Source organism: Arvicanthis niloticus, chromosome 1, assembly GCF_011762505.2.
Source record: "Arvicanthis niloticus isolate mArvNil1 chromosome 1, mArvNil1.pat.X, whole genome shotgun sequence".
NCBI lineage: Eukaryota > Metazoa > Chordata > Mammalia > Rodentia > Muridae > Arvicanthis > Arvicanthis niloticus.
In genome coordinates, this window is record NC_047658.1 from 86,299,404 (window position 1) to 86,316,766 (window position 17,363).

The following is a 17,363-nucleotide window of genomic DNA, read 5'->3' on the forward strand; positions in this document are numbered from 1 at the left end:
TGTATTGTTATCAATAAACTTCCTTCTGATGCTTCTAATTAAATTGTAGAGTGGTTTGTGATGTTAATGGTTTTAAGTATTAGAGGCTCCTTGTTTCCTATTTTAACACTGCTGTGATTACTACTATCAATATCCTCTTGCTGTCCTTGGCTCATCAATTAATCACTCTCCAGCTCAGCAGCCTTGGTGTTATTAGAAACTAGGTCCTTCATCCACTGATCAGATCCCAGCATGGGTCAGTTCTGAATGAATTCTTGTTTCTCTAACAGACCAGCTGAGCAAGCCAGGGAAAATGACACCAACCAACACTGGGCTCTGTTCATCAATCACTGTTCATCAGCATCTTCTCCCACTTCCCACATCTACTGGCCCAAATTTTAGCCCAAATAAATGGTCCTGCCACTTAGCACAGAACACATTTACTGAGAAGATGCTTGCAATTGGGAATGGGCAAGAAATACAACTTCTTTATACTAACACACGTTTAGTGCATATTTTTAACGTCAGCACTTGGAAAGTAGAGGCAGGTGATCTCTGTGAGCCTAAGGCCATCCTGGTCTACAGAGTGAATCCCAAGCCAGCCACACCAACATAGTTAGATGATGTTTGCAAACAAAAAACACCAACACTCACTTGATCCATAAACACAGAAAGGCATATCCCACCTCTCATGGCTCAATGCTGTCTCTGGGCTTTGGTGCCACTCTCTTGTTCTTCTCAGGATCTCAGTCTATCACTTTCTACTCTTCATTCACCATCTTTCACATCTCTGTTAGCTCATCTCTTCACACACCCTGATCTGTGATCACAGGAGACAACCCGATTTTGAGCCCACCTTCCACCTTTTCTTTGTTCTCTAAGTCAGTCTTCTCGAAGGAACATACTACCTCTTTCACACCACTTCCATGCCCACTGCCTTTTTAACCCAGAGCAGAGTAGCTTCCACCCTACTGCCCTACGTAGTTGTTCTCTTGCCTCAGTCACAAGTATCTACTGATGCTGGAAACTTCCGTATTGGGTCACACATGACTCAGTATTAAACACCAGTGGCTTACTTTCCATCTTAGGGAATGTCACCACCTTTTACTCAGATACCCAGTCCAGAAGTACAGTTTATCTTAACTGCCTCCATTGCCATGATCCCTAAATTCATTCAGCACCCCCTGAATGCTATTTAAAATGATACCCATTCCTTCTATGTTCCTGCATGACCTTCACTTGAACCTGACTAGGACAATGAGGGAATGGAGAAAAGACAGGCCATTCTAGTCTCTCTGCTGCAGGAACCTTAGCATCCAGAAGCTCAGTGTGTTTATTAAAGTTGAACAGGGAGGAGAGGTCCTTGCAGATAAACAAGGAGACGTTTAGCTGATTTCAGTAGGAGCACTCCCTGTGGGGGACAGTCTTCAGGCTGTGAGCATCTAGGGGAAGAATGATGTGGATACTTTCTGCACACATTATTAACATCCACACAGACCAGAAGGAAAGGCTTTGTCATTTCATTTGTTCCATGGATCTGAGGCTCTGATGTTCTTAACCTGGCTGTGCCCACGCCATTAGCACACATTATTTCAGGACTTCACTCACTCTGGGCTTCCTGTGCTCTCAGCCCCAATTGTTCTTAGACTATGGTTCATTCTGTACACATATAACATTAAATTCCCCTCATCAATGAATCTGAGTTAAACTCTCCGGTAATTGAAAGATTATAAGGGGCTGGAGAGATGGCTTAGCTGTTAAGAGAGTAGACTGCATGGCATCTCCCAGGATGCCAGATTTCTTAAACATCATAGAGACTTCGGGTAGCCAACACATCAGTGTCCTGAAGCTGATGTGTTTTCCCATACCTGGATATAATCATCTCAGCTGTGTATCTTTTGTGGTCAAATAAAGGAGTTTGTGTCATGTCTCTCAAAACTACACGAAAGAGTTTATTGAAAAAAATATCATGGGAAGAAGCAAAATGCTCATAGAAGCACAACATTTTAAGTATGGGTAAGATGATTATACCAAGAGAGAAACAGTCTCACTATTAGACATATATATTGTTGAAAACAATTTCTATGTGTTTGTATGTTGTGTATGTGTGTTCATATGTATGTGGATGCACATTGGTGTGTGAGGACTGGGGGTGGCATACATGCACATGTGTGTGCATGCCTTTATTGGCCATAGTTGACTCAGGCGGCCTCCTCTTCCTCGATTATCAACCCTATATATTGAGGCAGGGGCCTGGGCTCCCTGTTTCTGCTAATCTCAATAGCCAACTCTCTCCACTTGCTATATTCCTGGTCTCTACATCTGATGAGCTGGGCCTATAAGTAGGCTGTCACAGCCATCCAGCTTTTACATGGGTTCTGGGAATTCACACTCCAGTCCTCACTCCTGTGTGCCAAGTGAAACACCCACCGAGCCATCTCTCTAGGCCTGTTGGAAACCTAATGTATGGAGATTGAGCAGTGATTTCCTTTGACAAAACAATTCCACATTTAAGAATTAATCCTACAAGAATGCCTCCAGACTAATGACATATTTATAAATACTCTTGTCGCAGAATTGTTAATAAGAAGGAAATATTGGAAACAAGCCAAATTCACAGGAGGCCTGTACTTGCTCAATAAATGTGGCATATCATTTGTACCACCCTTGGAGGGCTCAATATTCAACACCTGGGATGGCTTCTGGCACAAAATGAGCTGCACTAGTAGGTGTAGGTGTAGTAGCTGCACTAGTAGGATTAATGAATGAGTTTAAAGGGAACTTGTGTTTTATCTGCCCATCATTTGTTCAGCAATTATTTGGTGGCTGTTACAGAAATAAGCCCAGTTATTTCCCTCACCAAACTTATAGACTGTTAGAAAAGATAGTCTTGAGGGGAGGGACATGAAGGAGAACAAAGTGTGATGACATGTATACATATACAAAGATGCTGTGATGAACCCCGTGACTTTGTGTTAGCCTAGGAGTTTAATTTGGGGGATGTGAGATGGCTTGGTGAGCAGGACACTTGCTGCCAAGATTGATGACCTGAGTTCAATGCTTGAGACCCAGGTGGTGGAAGGAGGGAATCAACTCCCATAAGTTTTCCTTTGACCTCCACAAATGCATGCTTGGCACACACTTACACATCCATGCACACAGACACAAATAAGTAAATACAAAATAAAATAATCATAAACTTAAAAAATTCAAATGTGAGGCTGGAGGGGCTATCAGTGGGCAAAGAAAGCAGGTTAGCACAGGCCTGAGAATCTCTGTACAAACTAACATGATACTAGGCATGATAACTTCTGTAACCATAACACTTCTGAGAGATGGAGGCATAAACAGGAGAAGCCCTGAAAGCTCACAGCCAGAGAGCCTGGTGTATGGCACAGGAAAACAAAATAAGAGACCCTGTCTCAAACAAGATGGAAGGTGAGGACTGACATTCAAGGTTGTCCTTTGACCTCTGTGAATGCACCATAGCATATGTACTTTCATTCATACATACATAATATATACACAAGATTATATATGTGTGTGTACATATATATTCAAATAAAGGAAACCAATGTGCATTATAAAGTCATAAATGTGTATGTATACTATTGCATGTATATAATTAATTTGTTGAGTAGATTTGGTTGGCTCTGAGTTTAGAGGGATCAGATGTGACTTCTAAGACTTCTGTATTACTTGAGATTTATCTCAAATGTATACTTTGTATCTGGACAGAAACACCTGTACCCACCTGGACAGGAGTGTAAATGTGAATTTTTAAACCCAAACAAACAGATTTTCTATTATCTCAGCAGTTCTCAAGACAAAAAAGGGAGGCAATGGAGCTACCTGCCTGGCTTATAACACAGTCCCCAAGATTCTTACATTTCATGCCACATTTCAAACGTGGGTATGGGTGTTTCTGTGAAGACTCCAGATGTGAAGTTCATCATCAGTTGGCTTTCGAGTAAAGGAGGGTTATTGTAGGTGGGTCTGACCTATGTCAGAAGTCAGAGTTTCAAGCAGGAGCCTTGAAACTCTTTTAAGCACTGAAGTAGCAGCTACCATGTGTGGATTGCCTATGGCAAGACCCTAGGGTTATCTCTAGGAGTTGACAGCCAACACTTAGGGTAACAGGGTCTTCAGACCTACAACCATAAGAAACTGAGTTCTATCAATAACTAGGGGACTTCAAAAAGAATCTTAACTCTCAGTTAAGAGCACAGCAGCAACTGATACCTTGATTCCTCCATGAGGAGTACAGGTTTTTGACTCAAGGGAATTGTGAGTTAATACATTTGTGTTGCTTTAATTAATTAATTAATTTATTTGTTTATTTGAGAAAGGGTCTCACTATGTAGCCTAGGATGGCCTCCAACTCTCTTTTTTAATTAATTAATTTTATTCTCTCTCTCTCTCTCTCTCTCTCTCTCTCTCTCTCTATCTATCTATCTATATATATATATATATATATATATATTCTGTATATATGTCTGTATATCTTGTATACTTGTGTGCCTGATGCCCACTGAGGCCAGAAAAGGGTGTCAGAACTGGAGTGGTCATTGTTTACCATTCTAGAGATGGTAGGCCCTGGGAGAATGAAACCAATAAAGGAGGGGGACTGAAGTCTCATGCAATAGTCAGCTTTATTCAGAGCATTAGACAGTTTATACTCTGAGGGTTAAGAGGAGTCACATGAGTGAAATATACAAGGCAAGCCATACATGGTAGGCAAGGCGCACTTGGCGGGAACATGTTTTTCACTAGAGGTGTATAAGCAAATAACAACAGCCAGTTATAATAAATAATCTGAAGTAAACTCACTCCTATCTGCTAAACTTAGGAGGGGCATAAAAACATAATTCAAGAACAGTTCTGTGTGTTTTTTTTTTGTTTGTTTGTTTTGTTTTTTGTTTTTGTTTTTGTTTTTTTAAGAAACTGTGGTCACAAGATTCTTGTCCTGATTTCTTGGAGTTTTCTCATAAGCTCTCAAAAATCTCACATGACTCCATTCTTAGACCATGTTCCAACAGCTATGAGCAGGTTCAAAATTGAGCCTTCAAGAGCAGCCAGTGCTCTTAACCACCAAGTCATCTTACTAGTCTCTGGCTTGCAACTCTTGATCCCATTGCTCCAGCTGTAACCACCAAGTCATCTTACTAATCCCTGGCTTGCAACTCTTGATCCCATTGCTCCAGCTGCCCAAGTGTTCCGATTGCAAGTGTGTGTCATCATGCTCACCTAGCTTTTGTATTGTTTGAAATCAGGGATGGCTCAGTGGTTAAGAGCACTGGTTGCTTTTCCAGAGGTCCTGAGTTCAATTCCCAGCAACCACATGGTGGCTCACAACCATCTGTAAAGGGATCTGATGCCCTCTTCTGGTGTGTCTGAGGACAGCAACAGTGTACTCACATACATAAAATAAAAGTAAATCTTAAAAAAAAAAGAAAAAGAAAAAGAAAACCCTAAATGTGTGGTTTCTGAGGTTTCACTATCTGATTTTTTTTTTTTTAGTTAGCCATTGATAGGTGTAGTCCAAAATTATTTAATGAACCACTCCAGAAGTAAACACAGGTTTAAATATCATGTCCCGATATAGTGTTACAACTCTGCTTTGCTGTTACTGCTGTTAATTTCTTCCTATTTCTAAATTATGAGGTCAACGTTGAAAGGTATTAGGAGTAGGCAAGAACATAATGTGTGAAGTATTTGGTGCTGTCTGGATTTAGGCATCTTAAGAACATCCCACAGCACATGTTTACTTGATGCAAGAAGGGCGTGCTAGTGAACATCCCACCTAGTAATAAATATCAGGTGATTGTCTTCCAAAGAAAAAGGATTTCTTTTGTCTTACCATTTTGAAAGTTTTAATTCATCATGGGTTGGCCATTGTATTGTTTACCTTTCTGTTGCCGTGACAAAATACCTTGACCCAAACCAACTTAGAGGAGAAGGATTTATTTGGGCTTATGGTTTCAGAAGGCTAGAGTCATAATGGTGGCAGAGAAGGCATGCCGGCAGAAAGAGGAAGTAGAGAAATTATGTCTTGTTTATCAAGGGTGGGGGACAGGAAGTTGAACAAGGTTATGAACTTTCAAACCCTGCCCCTGGTGTACTTTCTCTAGCAAGGCTGCACCTCCTAAAGTTTCCATAGATTTTCTAAGCAGCACCACCAGCTGGGAACCAGGAGTTCAGATACATGAACATGTGGGGGATACTTCTCATTCAAACCCCACAGTCATGTTGCTTAGGCCTTTAGCACATCATGGTTGGAGTACATAGCAAAGCAAAACTGTTCTCCTCATGAATGGGAAGCACAAGAGAGGAAGTAGGCTCAGTGGTAGAGAGAGCACTTGCCTACCAAGTGTGAGTCTCGGGGTTCACTGCCTATTACCCAACCCCAGAGAGACAAACAAACAAACAACAACAACAAAACAGAGGAAGTGACCTGAACATTCCCATGCTTGAAGAAGTCCCACCTCCTGAAGATTTCATGTCCTCTCAGTAGTACACGTGGGGACTGCTCCAACCTGTTAACATTTCCGTAGCAGGTATTAGGAGTCAAAATGACTCATAATTGGGCCAGCAAGATGGCTCAGCAGGTAGAGACACTGTTGCCAATTGATGGCCTGAATTTGATCTCCGGGACCCATATGGTAGAAGGAGAGAACTGACTCCAGCAAGTTGTCCTTTGACCTCCACATGGGCACTGTGACATGTATGTCTCCCCCCACACACACACAAATAAATAAACACAATTAAATTTTCACAACCTATGCACAGGTGTACTTGTTTCTCAGCTGATACTTAGGTGCTTTATAAAAAGTTGAGAAATTGTCTACTATCTGGCAAGTTGTTTGAACACGTAGGTCCCAGTTGATGGCACTGTCCGGGAAGCTTAAGAGCTTGTTGAAGGAAGTATGGACTTTGAGGTTTCAAAGCCCCTTACTATTTACAGTACGTTCTCTCTGCTCAGTTCTTGAAGTTCAGGATGTGGCATCTCAGCTTCTTTACCATCTGCTGTGCCTGCTGCTGTACCTCCATGCCATGGCATACTCTTAGCCCACTGGAAATATGAGGCAAATAAACCCCTCCTACTATAAGTTGCCTTCGTCATATTGTTTCAATCACAGAGATAGAAAACTAATGAATATAGTCATTTGGTCAGAACCACCTTGCCTAAAATGAAGTTTACCTCATTGCTGCAACATGAGCCTGCAAATGCCTTGAAAACACTGCTTTTGCCTCAGGGTTTTTTTTGTTTGTTTGTTTTGTTTTTGTTTTGTTTTTTTTGTTTGTTTTTTTTGTTTTTTGTTTTTTGTTTTTCGAGACAGGGTTTCTCTGTGTAGCCCTGGCTGTCCTGGAACTCACTATGTATGTAGACCAGGCTGGCCTTGAACTCAGAAATCTGCCTGCCTCTGCCTCCCAAGTGCTGGGATTAAAGGCGTGCACCACCACCGCCCAGCTTTGCCTCAGGTTTTCTTGTTGTTTTTCTTCATTCCTTCTGGGAAGCAACTGTTGTAGCCCAGCAGCATCTCTGTCCTTTCCTCAGCTGTGGTTGTCACTAACTACCCTATAGAATTTGAGTAGGATGTTCTACAAGTCTATTTCTGTTCCGCGTGTGCTGTCTTAGTTACTTTTATTATTATTATTTTTATTTCTGGGAGAAGACACTATGACCAAGCCGATTTATAAAAGAAAGCATTTAATTGGAGGCTTATTTGTAGTCAGAGGTTGAGGCTGTGACCATCATGATGGAGAGCCTGGCAGCAGACATGGTACTGGAGCAGTAGCCAAGAGCTTATATTCGATGCACAAATTGGACTCAAAGAGAGACTGGGCCTGGGTGAGCTTTAAAAGTCAAAGCCCATCCCATGACACACCTTCTCCAACAAGGTCAACCTTTCCAGTTTTACTAACTGTGACCAATTGTGATCATTGAGTGTGATCATCACTTAATGGCTTTTCTGGCCCCAAGCTCCAAAGGCCTTCCACAATCTCCCCCAAAACATGATGAGGTCTTTCACAGCAATACCTCACTATCCTGGCACCAATTTGTCTTAGAATTTCCACTGCGGTGATAAAACACCATGACCAAAAAGCAAGTTGGGTAGGAAAGGGTTTATTTCTCAATTGAGAAAATGCCTCCATAAGATTCAGCTATAAGACATTTTCTTGTAATCAAAGGGGGAGGGTCCAGCCCTTTGTAAGTGCTGCCATCCTGGGTTCTATAAGAAAGCAGGCTGAACCAGCCATGGGGAGCAAGGCAGTAAGCAGCACTTCTCCATGGCCTCTGCATCAGCTCCTGCCTCTAGGTTCCTGTTTGAGTTTCTGCCCTGACTTCCTTCAATGATGAACAGTGATCTAGAAGTGTAAGTCAAATAACCCTCTCTCCTACCCAACTTGCTTTTTGGTCATGGTGTTTCATCACAGCAGTAGAAATTCTAACTAAGACAAATTGGTTCCAGGATAGTGAGGTATTGCTATGACAGAGCTGACCATGTTTTGGGGAGGATTGTGGAAGGCCTTTGGAATTCGGGGGTCAGAAATGCCATTGAGTGATGGGCTCTCATTAGGATATTCTGTGGGAGCTTCGGAGATACGAATGCTGAGAGCACTGAAGGATTGGTTTGTGAAATTTTAGAGGGAACTTTAAAGACTCTTTCAGGGACATTTGCTATTTTGGTTTAAGATTCTGCTGTTCTGATTAGCTGGAGCTGAAGAATTGCTGTGATAACATGATGCCAGAATTCCTAAAGCAAAACCTTTGCTTTGCTTGTTGCTTGTCCGCTGGAGCTGAGATTGAATGGAGATGAAGAGACTAGCATTGGGGCTGGAGAGATGGCTCAACAGTTAAGAGCACTGACTGCCCTCCTAAAGGTCTGAGTTCAATTCCCAGCAGCCACATGATGGCTCACAATCATCTATAATGGGATCCAATGCCCTCTTCTGGTGTGTCTGAATACAGCTACAGTGTATTCATATGCATAAAATAAATGAATCAACCAGAGAGAGAGAGAGAGAGAGAGAGAGAGACCAACCAGCATTACTGGTTTTGAAGGCATGAAGGGTCATGCAAAACAGCTGAGACTTGGGCACTACGAGAGGTCAGGAGAGACCATTGGTGAAGGTGCAGCCTCAGTGGCTGTTGAAGGTTCAGGACTGAAGGGGTCATGCAAAGAAGTTGAGGCTTGGCACAATGATGAGAACCTATAACAGGCTATTGGTAAAAGTGCAGCACCAGTTACAGAAAAAAAAAAAAAAAAAAAAAAAAAAAAACCCAAAAAAACAAAAACAAAAAAAACCCTCAATGTTTTGTAGATGCCAGTACCGTAGGATGACCACCACGAACAGCAGTCGTGGTGGGATGGAGCTAGCTGGAGCCTAGAAGACAAGCTGTGTGTACTGCCAAGGGCAGAGCTGGAGAATACTCAAGCTCCTTGGAGGAACCCAGAAGAGTGTGGGTAGATCCCAGATAATAGGATATCAAGCTATTCATACTGTTCAAGTTTGGTTTTGCTTGGCTCAGATTGTGACTTTGTAAAAGTATCTTTTATTCTCCCTAAGAAATTGTCATCCCCAAGGTTTAACACTTAGGTCTGTAACCTAGGGCTAGTCCTGGAAGTTTCTAAGCCTCCATACAATCTAATCTAGACCTAGAATGTTTTTCAGTCTCTGAGACTTTCTGATGAATAAGCTCACCCCTTTCTAGCTCTTTCTGAACTCTAGCTGGCTGGTTTAACTCCTCTGTTCTGGCTCAAAATTCTCTCCCAGCTGACTGATTCAATCTGGCTTTTCTGTCAGCCTCTGAATGCTCTGCTTCACCTCAAACTGACTCTAGCAATCTATCTAATCTTCTGGCTCCTCCTCATTCTCTTGCTTGTTCTGTCTTCACCTGTGTCTAGCTTGTTCTCTCTTCAATCTGTCTCTGTAAAACTCTCCCGGTAAAACTGCCTCCTTCTCCCTCTGTGCTGCTGTATTCTTTCTCTCAGCTCTACTGCACTTCTCTCCAGGAACCCCACTGTATCCCTGCTCTATACTGTCTCCCTCCTGCACTGTCTGTCTCTCCCTTGAGTAGCTTCCCTTGCTCCTCTCCTCTTGCGAGAGTTAGGCATATCCTAGTCTGTCAAATTGTTCTCTGATTTGTTACTTTTTCTGCCATTCAATTAGACACTTTCAAATGTGGGTGCTTCCTTTTACAAACTGAAAGTTTGCCTTCGTTGTTTGGGATTACAGGTGAGTACTGAGGGCGTGTCTGTATTCCAACCAGAAGGATTAAAGGTGTGTGCTAAAGGCTGAGCCACACCCTACTTAGAAACAGGTTCAAATATCCTGGAACATGGCTGTGCTCTGATTCTTACCATTTAAAGAAAGTATTTAATTTAATTTAATTTAATTTAATTTAATTTTGATTTGTATAAGAGCCCCCAGCTAAAATCTGAAATTTTAAAAGAATTGCATTTTTAGGGATTAAATATTTTAAAGAGAATGAAATTTTGATGTATTTGAGTCCATAAAGACTGTGGTTCTTTATAAAAGATAACTTTTAAAGAGATCTTGGGGATGAATAAGAAAAATAAATTGTGGCTTAATAGTGATATGTTTGTGTGTCAAGTTGACAACGGTTCAGTTGTGTTGGCTGGTCTTATGTCAACTAGACACACAAACTAGAGTTATTTCAAAGGAGGGAATCTCATTTGAGAAAATGTTTCCATAAGGTTAGGCTGTAAGGCATTTTCTTGATTAGTGATTGATGGGGGAGGGCCCAGCACACTGAGGGTGGTGCCATCCCTGTGCTGGTGGTCCTGGGATAAGACCCAGGCTGTACAAGAAAGTAGGCTGAACAAGCCATGGGGAGCAAGCCACTAAGTAGTATACCTCCCTGACCGCTGCCTCCTGGTTCCTGCCCTAATTTTTGTTTCTGTCCTGACTTCCTTCAATGATGAGCAGTGATATGAAAGTATAACCTGAATAAACCCTTTCCTCCCCACTTTGCTTTTTGGTCATGGTGTTTAGTCGCAGCAATACAAACCCTAAGATGGTCATTCTCATTCATACCACCACTATTGGGATCTTCTTTAACACTGACTTCTGCTTAGTCCATGTAGTTACTATAATGTTTGGGCAAAGGCTGAAGTTGCAGTGTCTGGGGACGTCTGGGACTGTAACATAAAGCCTTGACTTTCATGCAAGGGACCAAACATATTACTCATTTTGAATTAAAAAAAAAAATCAACCTGCTAGGGGATATAATTCAGTAAGAGAGCATTTACCCCACAAAGCCCTGTGTTCCATCCCAGTATTGTGCCGAAAAAGAATAAGTAAATTAAAAGCAATAACCTACAGTTATGTTCGTTTCTGTAAACTACCAACTGAAATAAAGCTTAAGAATTTTTTATTGCAAGAAGGAAATTATGTCACAAACATCAGCAAAGTGTGGAATTGAACACTTCCCCCCTCTCTTTAGAGTATGAAGCGGAGCAGCCTACCTTTCCAGAAGGATATAAAGTGAAGCAGGAAGCTGCGGTTACAGTGAGCTCTGTGAGTATTGTCCAGGCCTCAGGGAGAGCAGCACAAATAGCCCCAAGGGTCACATCCTGGCTTGGGAGGGAGAAAGGGGAGACGGGAGCTAAAACCTGAGACACAGTTCTTCTGAAAATGGAATGGCTTAAGAAAACATTCTATATGAATTTTGAGCCGTAGGGATGGCTATTAAATGAGACATGTGCTCCTTGTGACTAGCTCACACTGGAAAAAATGTTTACAATGGATCACACAGCAGATCTATGTAGTGTCAGTTGTGGTGTAGAGTGGGTTTCATTGTGCTGAGAGAGGACCAGAAACCAGGAAGGAAGCCCCCTTGGGAAATACCTTGGAATTGCATACATTTGACAGCCTTAATTTTTTTTTTAAGACTTGAGAAGTAAAGGGACTTGAGCAAGGTCACATGGATGAAACACAAGCTGAATTCTGAAGATTTTGAGTAGTCTTTATTATTGTAGTAGCCTTTGGAAGATTCTTGTTTTAAAACTCTTGTTCTATGATTATTCCTTTTTGCTAGCATCCTGTTCTTGCTATGTGGATGCAATTCTTACACACATTTCTCTGCAGGTGCTAGTTGTCATTCTCTTTCCTAGAAAAGAATCACTTTTCTAGGGATCATTGTCCTATTTATTGTTTTTAGTTTTTGTTACAAGGTTTCACTATATAGATGGGACCAGTCTGGTCTGGAACTCCATCTGTAGTTCAGATGACCTTAAACTCTTTATTCTCCTACCTCAGCCTCCAGAGTGCCAGTGCTAGCTGTGCACCATCATCTTGCTTGCCTTTTTTGTTTGTTTGTTCAGTTTGCTTGTTTGTTTTTTGTTTGTTTTGAGACAAGGTCTTGTGGTCCTCCTTACTCTGCCTTCTAGGTACTAGGTGAGATTACAGGTGTGTACCACCATTCCCATCCATGGCTATAATTCTTTTTGTTTTGTTTTTTCTTTTTCTTCTTCTTTTTTTTTAAGACAGAGTTTTTCTGTGTATCTCTGGCTGTCCTGGAACTCACTCTGTAGACCAGGCTGACCTCGAACACAGAAATCCACCTGCCTCTGCCTCCCAAGTGCTGGGATTAAGGGCGTGCGCCACCACTGCCCGGCCATGGCTATAATTCTTAATCTTTGGCTTTTATGCTGTTGATTTTCTGATCTATGTAGAGAGCTTTGATTATATAAATTTTTAAATGGGAGCCTGAGAGTATTTTTCTGTATAGCCACGTACCATCGAGCTGTACAGAACATCAGAACCAATAGATGATTGGGTAGATGGGTGGGTAGATAGGTAGATAGATAGATAGGTAGATAGATAGATAGATAGATGATAAAAATAGATGATAGATAGTTAATTAATCATATAGATAGATGACAGGAAGGTCATTAGTGAGTCATCTCATACACATTACTAAAGTTGCACAATCCCACAGCAAGCTGTCTGCAAGCTGGAGAACCAGAAATGCAGCCATTATGTTGCTTACTCCTGGGCTTAAGGCATCAGAAATGGGAAAGCTGGTGGTGCAGCTCTCGGTCCAAATGCAAAGGTCCAAGATTCAGAGGGCCATAGGTGCAAGTTCCAGGGTCAAACACTATAACAAGGAGTCTCAGTGTCTAAGCCAGGTACAAAAGAAGGGAATGTAGCTCTAGGAGATAGTGTCTTAGTCCATTCTAAAGTTTAAATTGGTGTCTAAAAGTAACCATCACACCTGATATGCTTTCCTTGTATTGCTGTGCACATGGCTTTGTTTTTTTGGATGGATCTCTTCTATGAATAATAAAAAAAAAAAAACACTGTCCAGGTGCTCATGGGAGTGGTTGCCTCTGCAATACTTCTTCAGGGTGGCCAGGAACAGGGTCCATGTCTTGGTGTTGAGCAGTAGCACTCTTAATCAGAAGTGAGTATTCGGGTGCCAACTGGAATTCTCCTTGCCAACCTTTGTTTTATCTGTTTACAGAAAAGCTGTTGTGAGGTTGGGAAGCCAAGAGGACATGCTAGTGTGAAGGGAAGCTTCTTGAATGTCAAGAAGGAACAACAGCCCATGGGGAAACGTGGGCAGCAGCCATGTTTCACTTGGCCCTCTGAGTGACATTGCCTTTCTCCCTCTCATCCCTGTAATGACCAGCAAGTCTGGGTGCCAAGCCCTTTGGAATTCTACTGGGAAGAAGGCCCTGTGCCCCCTAGGACTGCTTCCTTCAGTGGCTTCCCTCATTTTCTCTCTTGATCATCCACACTGACTTCATCCCTATTTATGTATTGGGTACATGTGTGTGTGCACATTGTGTGGAGGCCTGTGGTTGGTGTCAGGGATCATCCTCCTATAACTCTTGCAGATTTTTCATTGAGGAGGGTCTCTCAATCCCAGAGCGCACTGATGCAGCCTTGCTAGCCCACTTGCTCTAGGGATCTTGTCTCTTCCTTCCCAGGCTGGAGTTACAGGTGGGCTGCCATAGCCACCTGGCTTTGACATGCGTTCTGAATTCTGCTCTTTATACTTGCAGGACAAAAGCTGTAACCACTCCCCAGCCTCGGTGTTTGTTTGTTTGTCTGGTTTTTTTTTTTCTGGTGTGTTGGCCAATATCTCACCCACAGATGGTCTCCCTGCAGTCCCCCTAACTTCACTGTCATTTAATTTTGCCTTTTTTCTCCCCCTAAAACCTTAGGACAAACTTGGGGCCTTGCTAGGCAAGTATTCTATGACTGATACTCACCCCCTTCCCTCATTTAAAAGCATCCCAAGAGGGAAGGGAAATGAACACTTGTGTTCAGAATGTTCCCCAATCTATCCATTTGACACAGAAGTTCAAAATCAGGCATGGTGGTGCATGATCCCAGCACTTGGGAAGTAGAGGCAGGCTGATCTCTGAGTGTAAGCCCACCCTGGTCTACAAATCAAGTTCCAGGACAGCCAAGGTTACACAGAGAAACCCTGTCTCAAAATAATAATAATAATAATAATAATAATAATAATAATAATAATAATAATAATAATAAACAATAATAATAATAGAAAACCAAGGGCTGGCAAGATGGCTCTGTGGGTAACGGTGCCTGCTGCTAAGTCTGACAACCTGAATCAAATGGTGGAAGTAGAGAACTAACTTCTACATGTCCTCTGACTATGGCATGAGTCTACGCTCCCTACCTCAAATAAATAAGTTGAATCTTATTTATAAAATTATAAAAAGAAAATGCAATGATTAGAGCTGTTTCAGAATTTACTGCCCTACCCCCACCACCTGTAGGTCACACCCTTGGAGGAACTGGTTCCTCATGGCTTCAACATGGAGCACTACCTCCCCATGCACCAGTTCCCTGTGATGCCACCTGTGCCCTGTCCTCCCAAGAAGGCAGAAACAGTCGAGCCCAAGACCTGTAAGTAAGGAGGCAGTCCTTCATCTTCTGCAGTTTGGTGTGAATATTCACACTTACAGGGTAGAGTGGGTGGTCAGACATGTGGGGGTGGGGGGGAACCACATAGTAGTCTGTATTGGTCTTTTTGTTTTGTGTTTTGAGATAGGCCTGAAGCTCCCGAAATGGGCTCAGCTGACTGGCCAGGGAGCCCCAGAGATTCCCCTCCCCAGCACTGGGCTCACACACCCACACCACCACATCTGGCTTTGGTCACATTGGTTCTGGGGGTTGAACTCAGGTCTCAAGCTAAACTATCTCCCCCATAATCCTTATTTCTAAGAGGACTCTTGTGGAATTGCTGACTTTCCGAGGTTAACATGCTGCAGAGAGAACACTAGCAAGCACTGCGATTCTTACTAACTACAAAGCTAGAGGCAGGAGGGGAAAGAGATGGTCAGAGTAGAAGACAGTGTCCTGCTCCAGGCCTCCAGGTCCAGCCTGCAGACCTACCTGAGTCTCGACTCATCAGGCCTCCCCTCTGCTCCTTCCCTTGTTTGTTTTGTGCCCTCTGCTCTGGGCCCTGGACTGGCACTGCCACTGTTAATGTGGCTGCAAGGCTCCATATGCTGTCTTCCCTATCCCAGCTCCTCTCTAGCCTCAGTTTCTGTCATACTCTTATGCTCACATTTTCCTGCAGACACTGGCCTCTGCTGTGACTGCCTTGGTGCTGTACCCAGCTGGAGGACTTGACCAGGTCAGACAGAGTAGGACCCAGCCCACATTCTTGCTAGACTCCATGGGTTCACAAAGCTGTGCTTAGTTTCTTAGTAATCCAGTCCCACTCAGCAACCTGAAGCAGATGGGGACAAAATCATGCTATGGAATAGATGGTATTTTTTTTGTTTGTTTGTTTTTCAGACAGGGTCTCCTATATCCCAGTATTGCCTTGAACTTTCTACACGGCTAAGGCTAAGGCTTGCCTGGGACTTTTGATCTGAGTGCTATGACTGCAGGCCTGCACCTTCACACCCAGTTTATTGGGTGCTGGAGGTTGAAGCCAAGGCTTCCTAAATGCTAGGCAAGCGCTCTGCCAACTGAGATACTACAGCCCCAGCCAGCCCAGATGGAATCAACATCAAAATCTCAATCTCTCTCTGTCTCTCTCCCCTCCCAACCCTTCCTCCCCTCCCCCAACCCTTCCTCCCCTCCCCTCCCCCTCTCTCCCTCAATCTTCCTCCTTTCTTCCCTCCCTCTCTTTCTGCTAAGCAACAAATGTCTTTATCAGATGAACCTAGATCTCTTGCTGTTTTCAGTGGGAATATTCTTGTTTCAGGTTCTCCCAGAGATTATCTGGAAATGTTCATCTTTCCAGTTCTGCTCCCTGGAATGGCCAACCTGCTTCACCAAGCAAAGAGAGAAAAATGTTTTGAGGTCAGTGGTTTGGTGGGATGTCTACATTTTTAAGTTCTTGCTCATTCGTTTCAGTCTGATGGCAGGCCATGATCATTGGGTTGCTATTCTCAAAAATGACCCCTTTGCCAAAGAAGCCCGAGTATGGGCCACTTGTCCCCGCCCCCTGCCCCCTGCCCCCTGCCCCCTGCCCCCTGCCCCCTGCCCCCTGCCCCCTGCCCCCTGCCCCCTGCCCCCTGCCCCCTGCCCCCTGCCCCCTGCCCCCTGCCCCCTGCCCCCTGCCCCCTGCCCCCTGCCCCCTGCCCCCTGCCCCCTGCCCCCTGCCCCAGCAACTAGTACTATATAAATGCACGTGCACTTCCAACTCTCTGGCCACCTGGGCCCCTGAGAGGTTTTCTGCCACCTGGCCATCTTGCCCACCCTTTTCCAGGGCAGTTTGGCTTCAGGTAGGTCTCTTAGTTCTTTTGTTTCTGTTTGTTGTGTGTGCTGTTTAATACTTTGTATCCTACTTTTATTTCTGTTGCTGTGACAAAACCCTGACAAAATGCAACATAGGAGAGGAAAAGATTTATTTGGTTCATAATCCCATCTTTCAATCTATCACAGCAGAGAAATCACAGTACAGGAGTTTGAAGCAGTTCTTTTTCACCACACCCACAGCAGAGAGGAATCAGTGCATCCAGGCCCTCTTGCTTCCAGCTAGCTTTCTCCTCTCTCATACTGTTGAGGAGCTCCTGCTTAGGGAATGGTGTTGCCCACAGTGGGCTGGGTCTTCCACAGACATGCCTACTGCACAATCTGTTATGGATAATTCCTTATTAAGACTGATTTGAGGTGATTCTAGGTTGTGTCAAGTTGACAATTACAGCTAGTGGTACCTTGTGCTTCGTCTTACTCGCCTCTGGATTGATCCTGCTCCTCTGGCCTCTTCCTCCATTTTTTTTTTGCCAACTTTTTGATTGGTTGGTTTAAGTTTTGAGGTTTTAGGGTAGGTTGTTAAATTTCATTGTTGTCTTTTGTTTTGTATTGTTGTTTGCTTAATTGTTTTAAACAGGATCTCATGTACCCCAGGCTATCTTCAA

General features: G+C 43.3%; 1 protein-coding gene across 4 annotated transcripts in view; it reads left to right on the top strand.

The window, feature by feature from the left end:
* Nucleotides 1-17,363, top strand: part of Iqck (IQ motif containing K) — a 127,613-nt gene that overhangs the window by 2,848 nt on the left and 107,402 nt on the right. For all 4 annotated transcript variants that reach the window (XM_034494109.2, XM_076941714.1, XM_076941725.1 and 1 more), the window contains exons 2-4: nucleotides 11,453-11,526; nucleotides 14,763-14,892; nucleotides 16,205-16,302. In XM_034494109.2, the coding sequence (XP_034350000.1) occupies nucleotides 11,453-11,526; nucleotides 14,763-14,892; nucleotides 16,205-16,302 (302 nt within the window). The remainder of the gene's footprint in view (nucleotides 1-11,452; nucleotides 11,527-14,762; nucleotides 14,893-16,204; nucleotides 16,303-17,363) is intronic.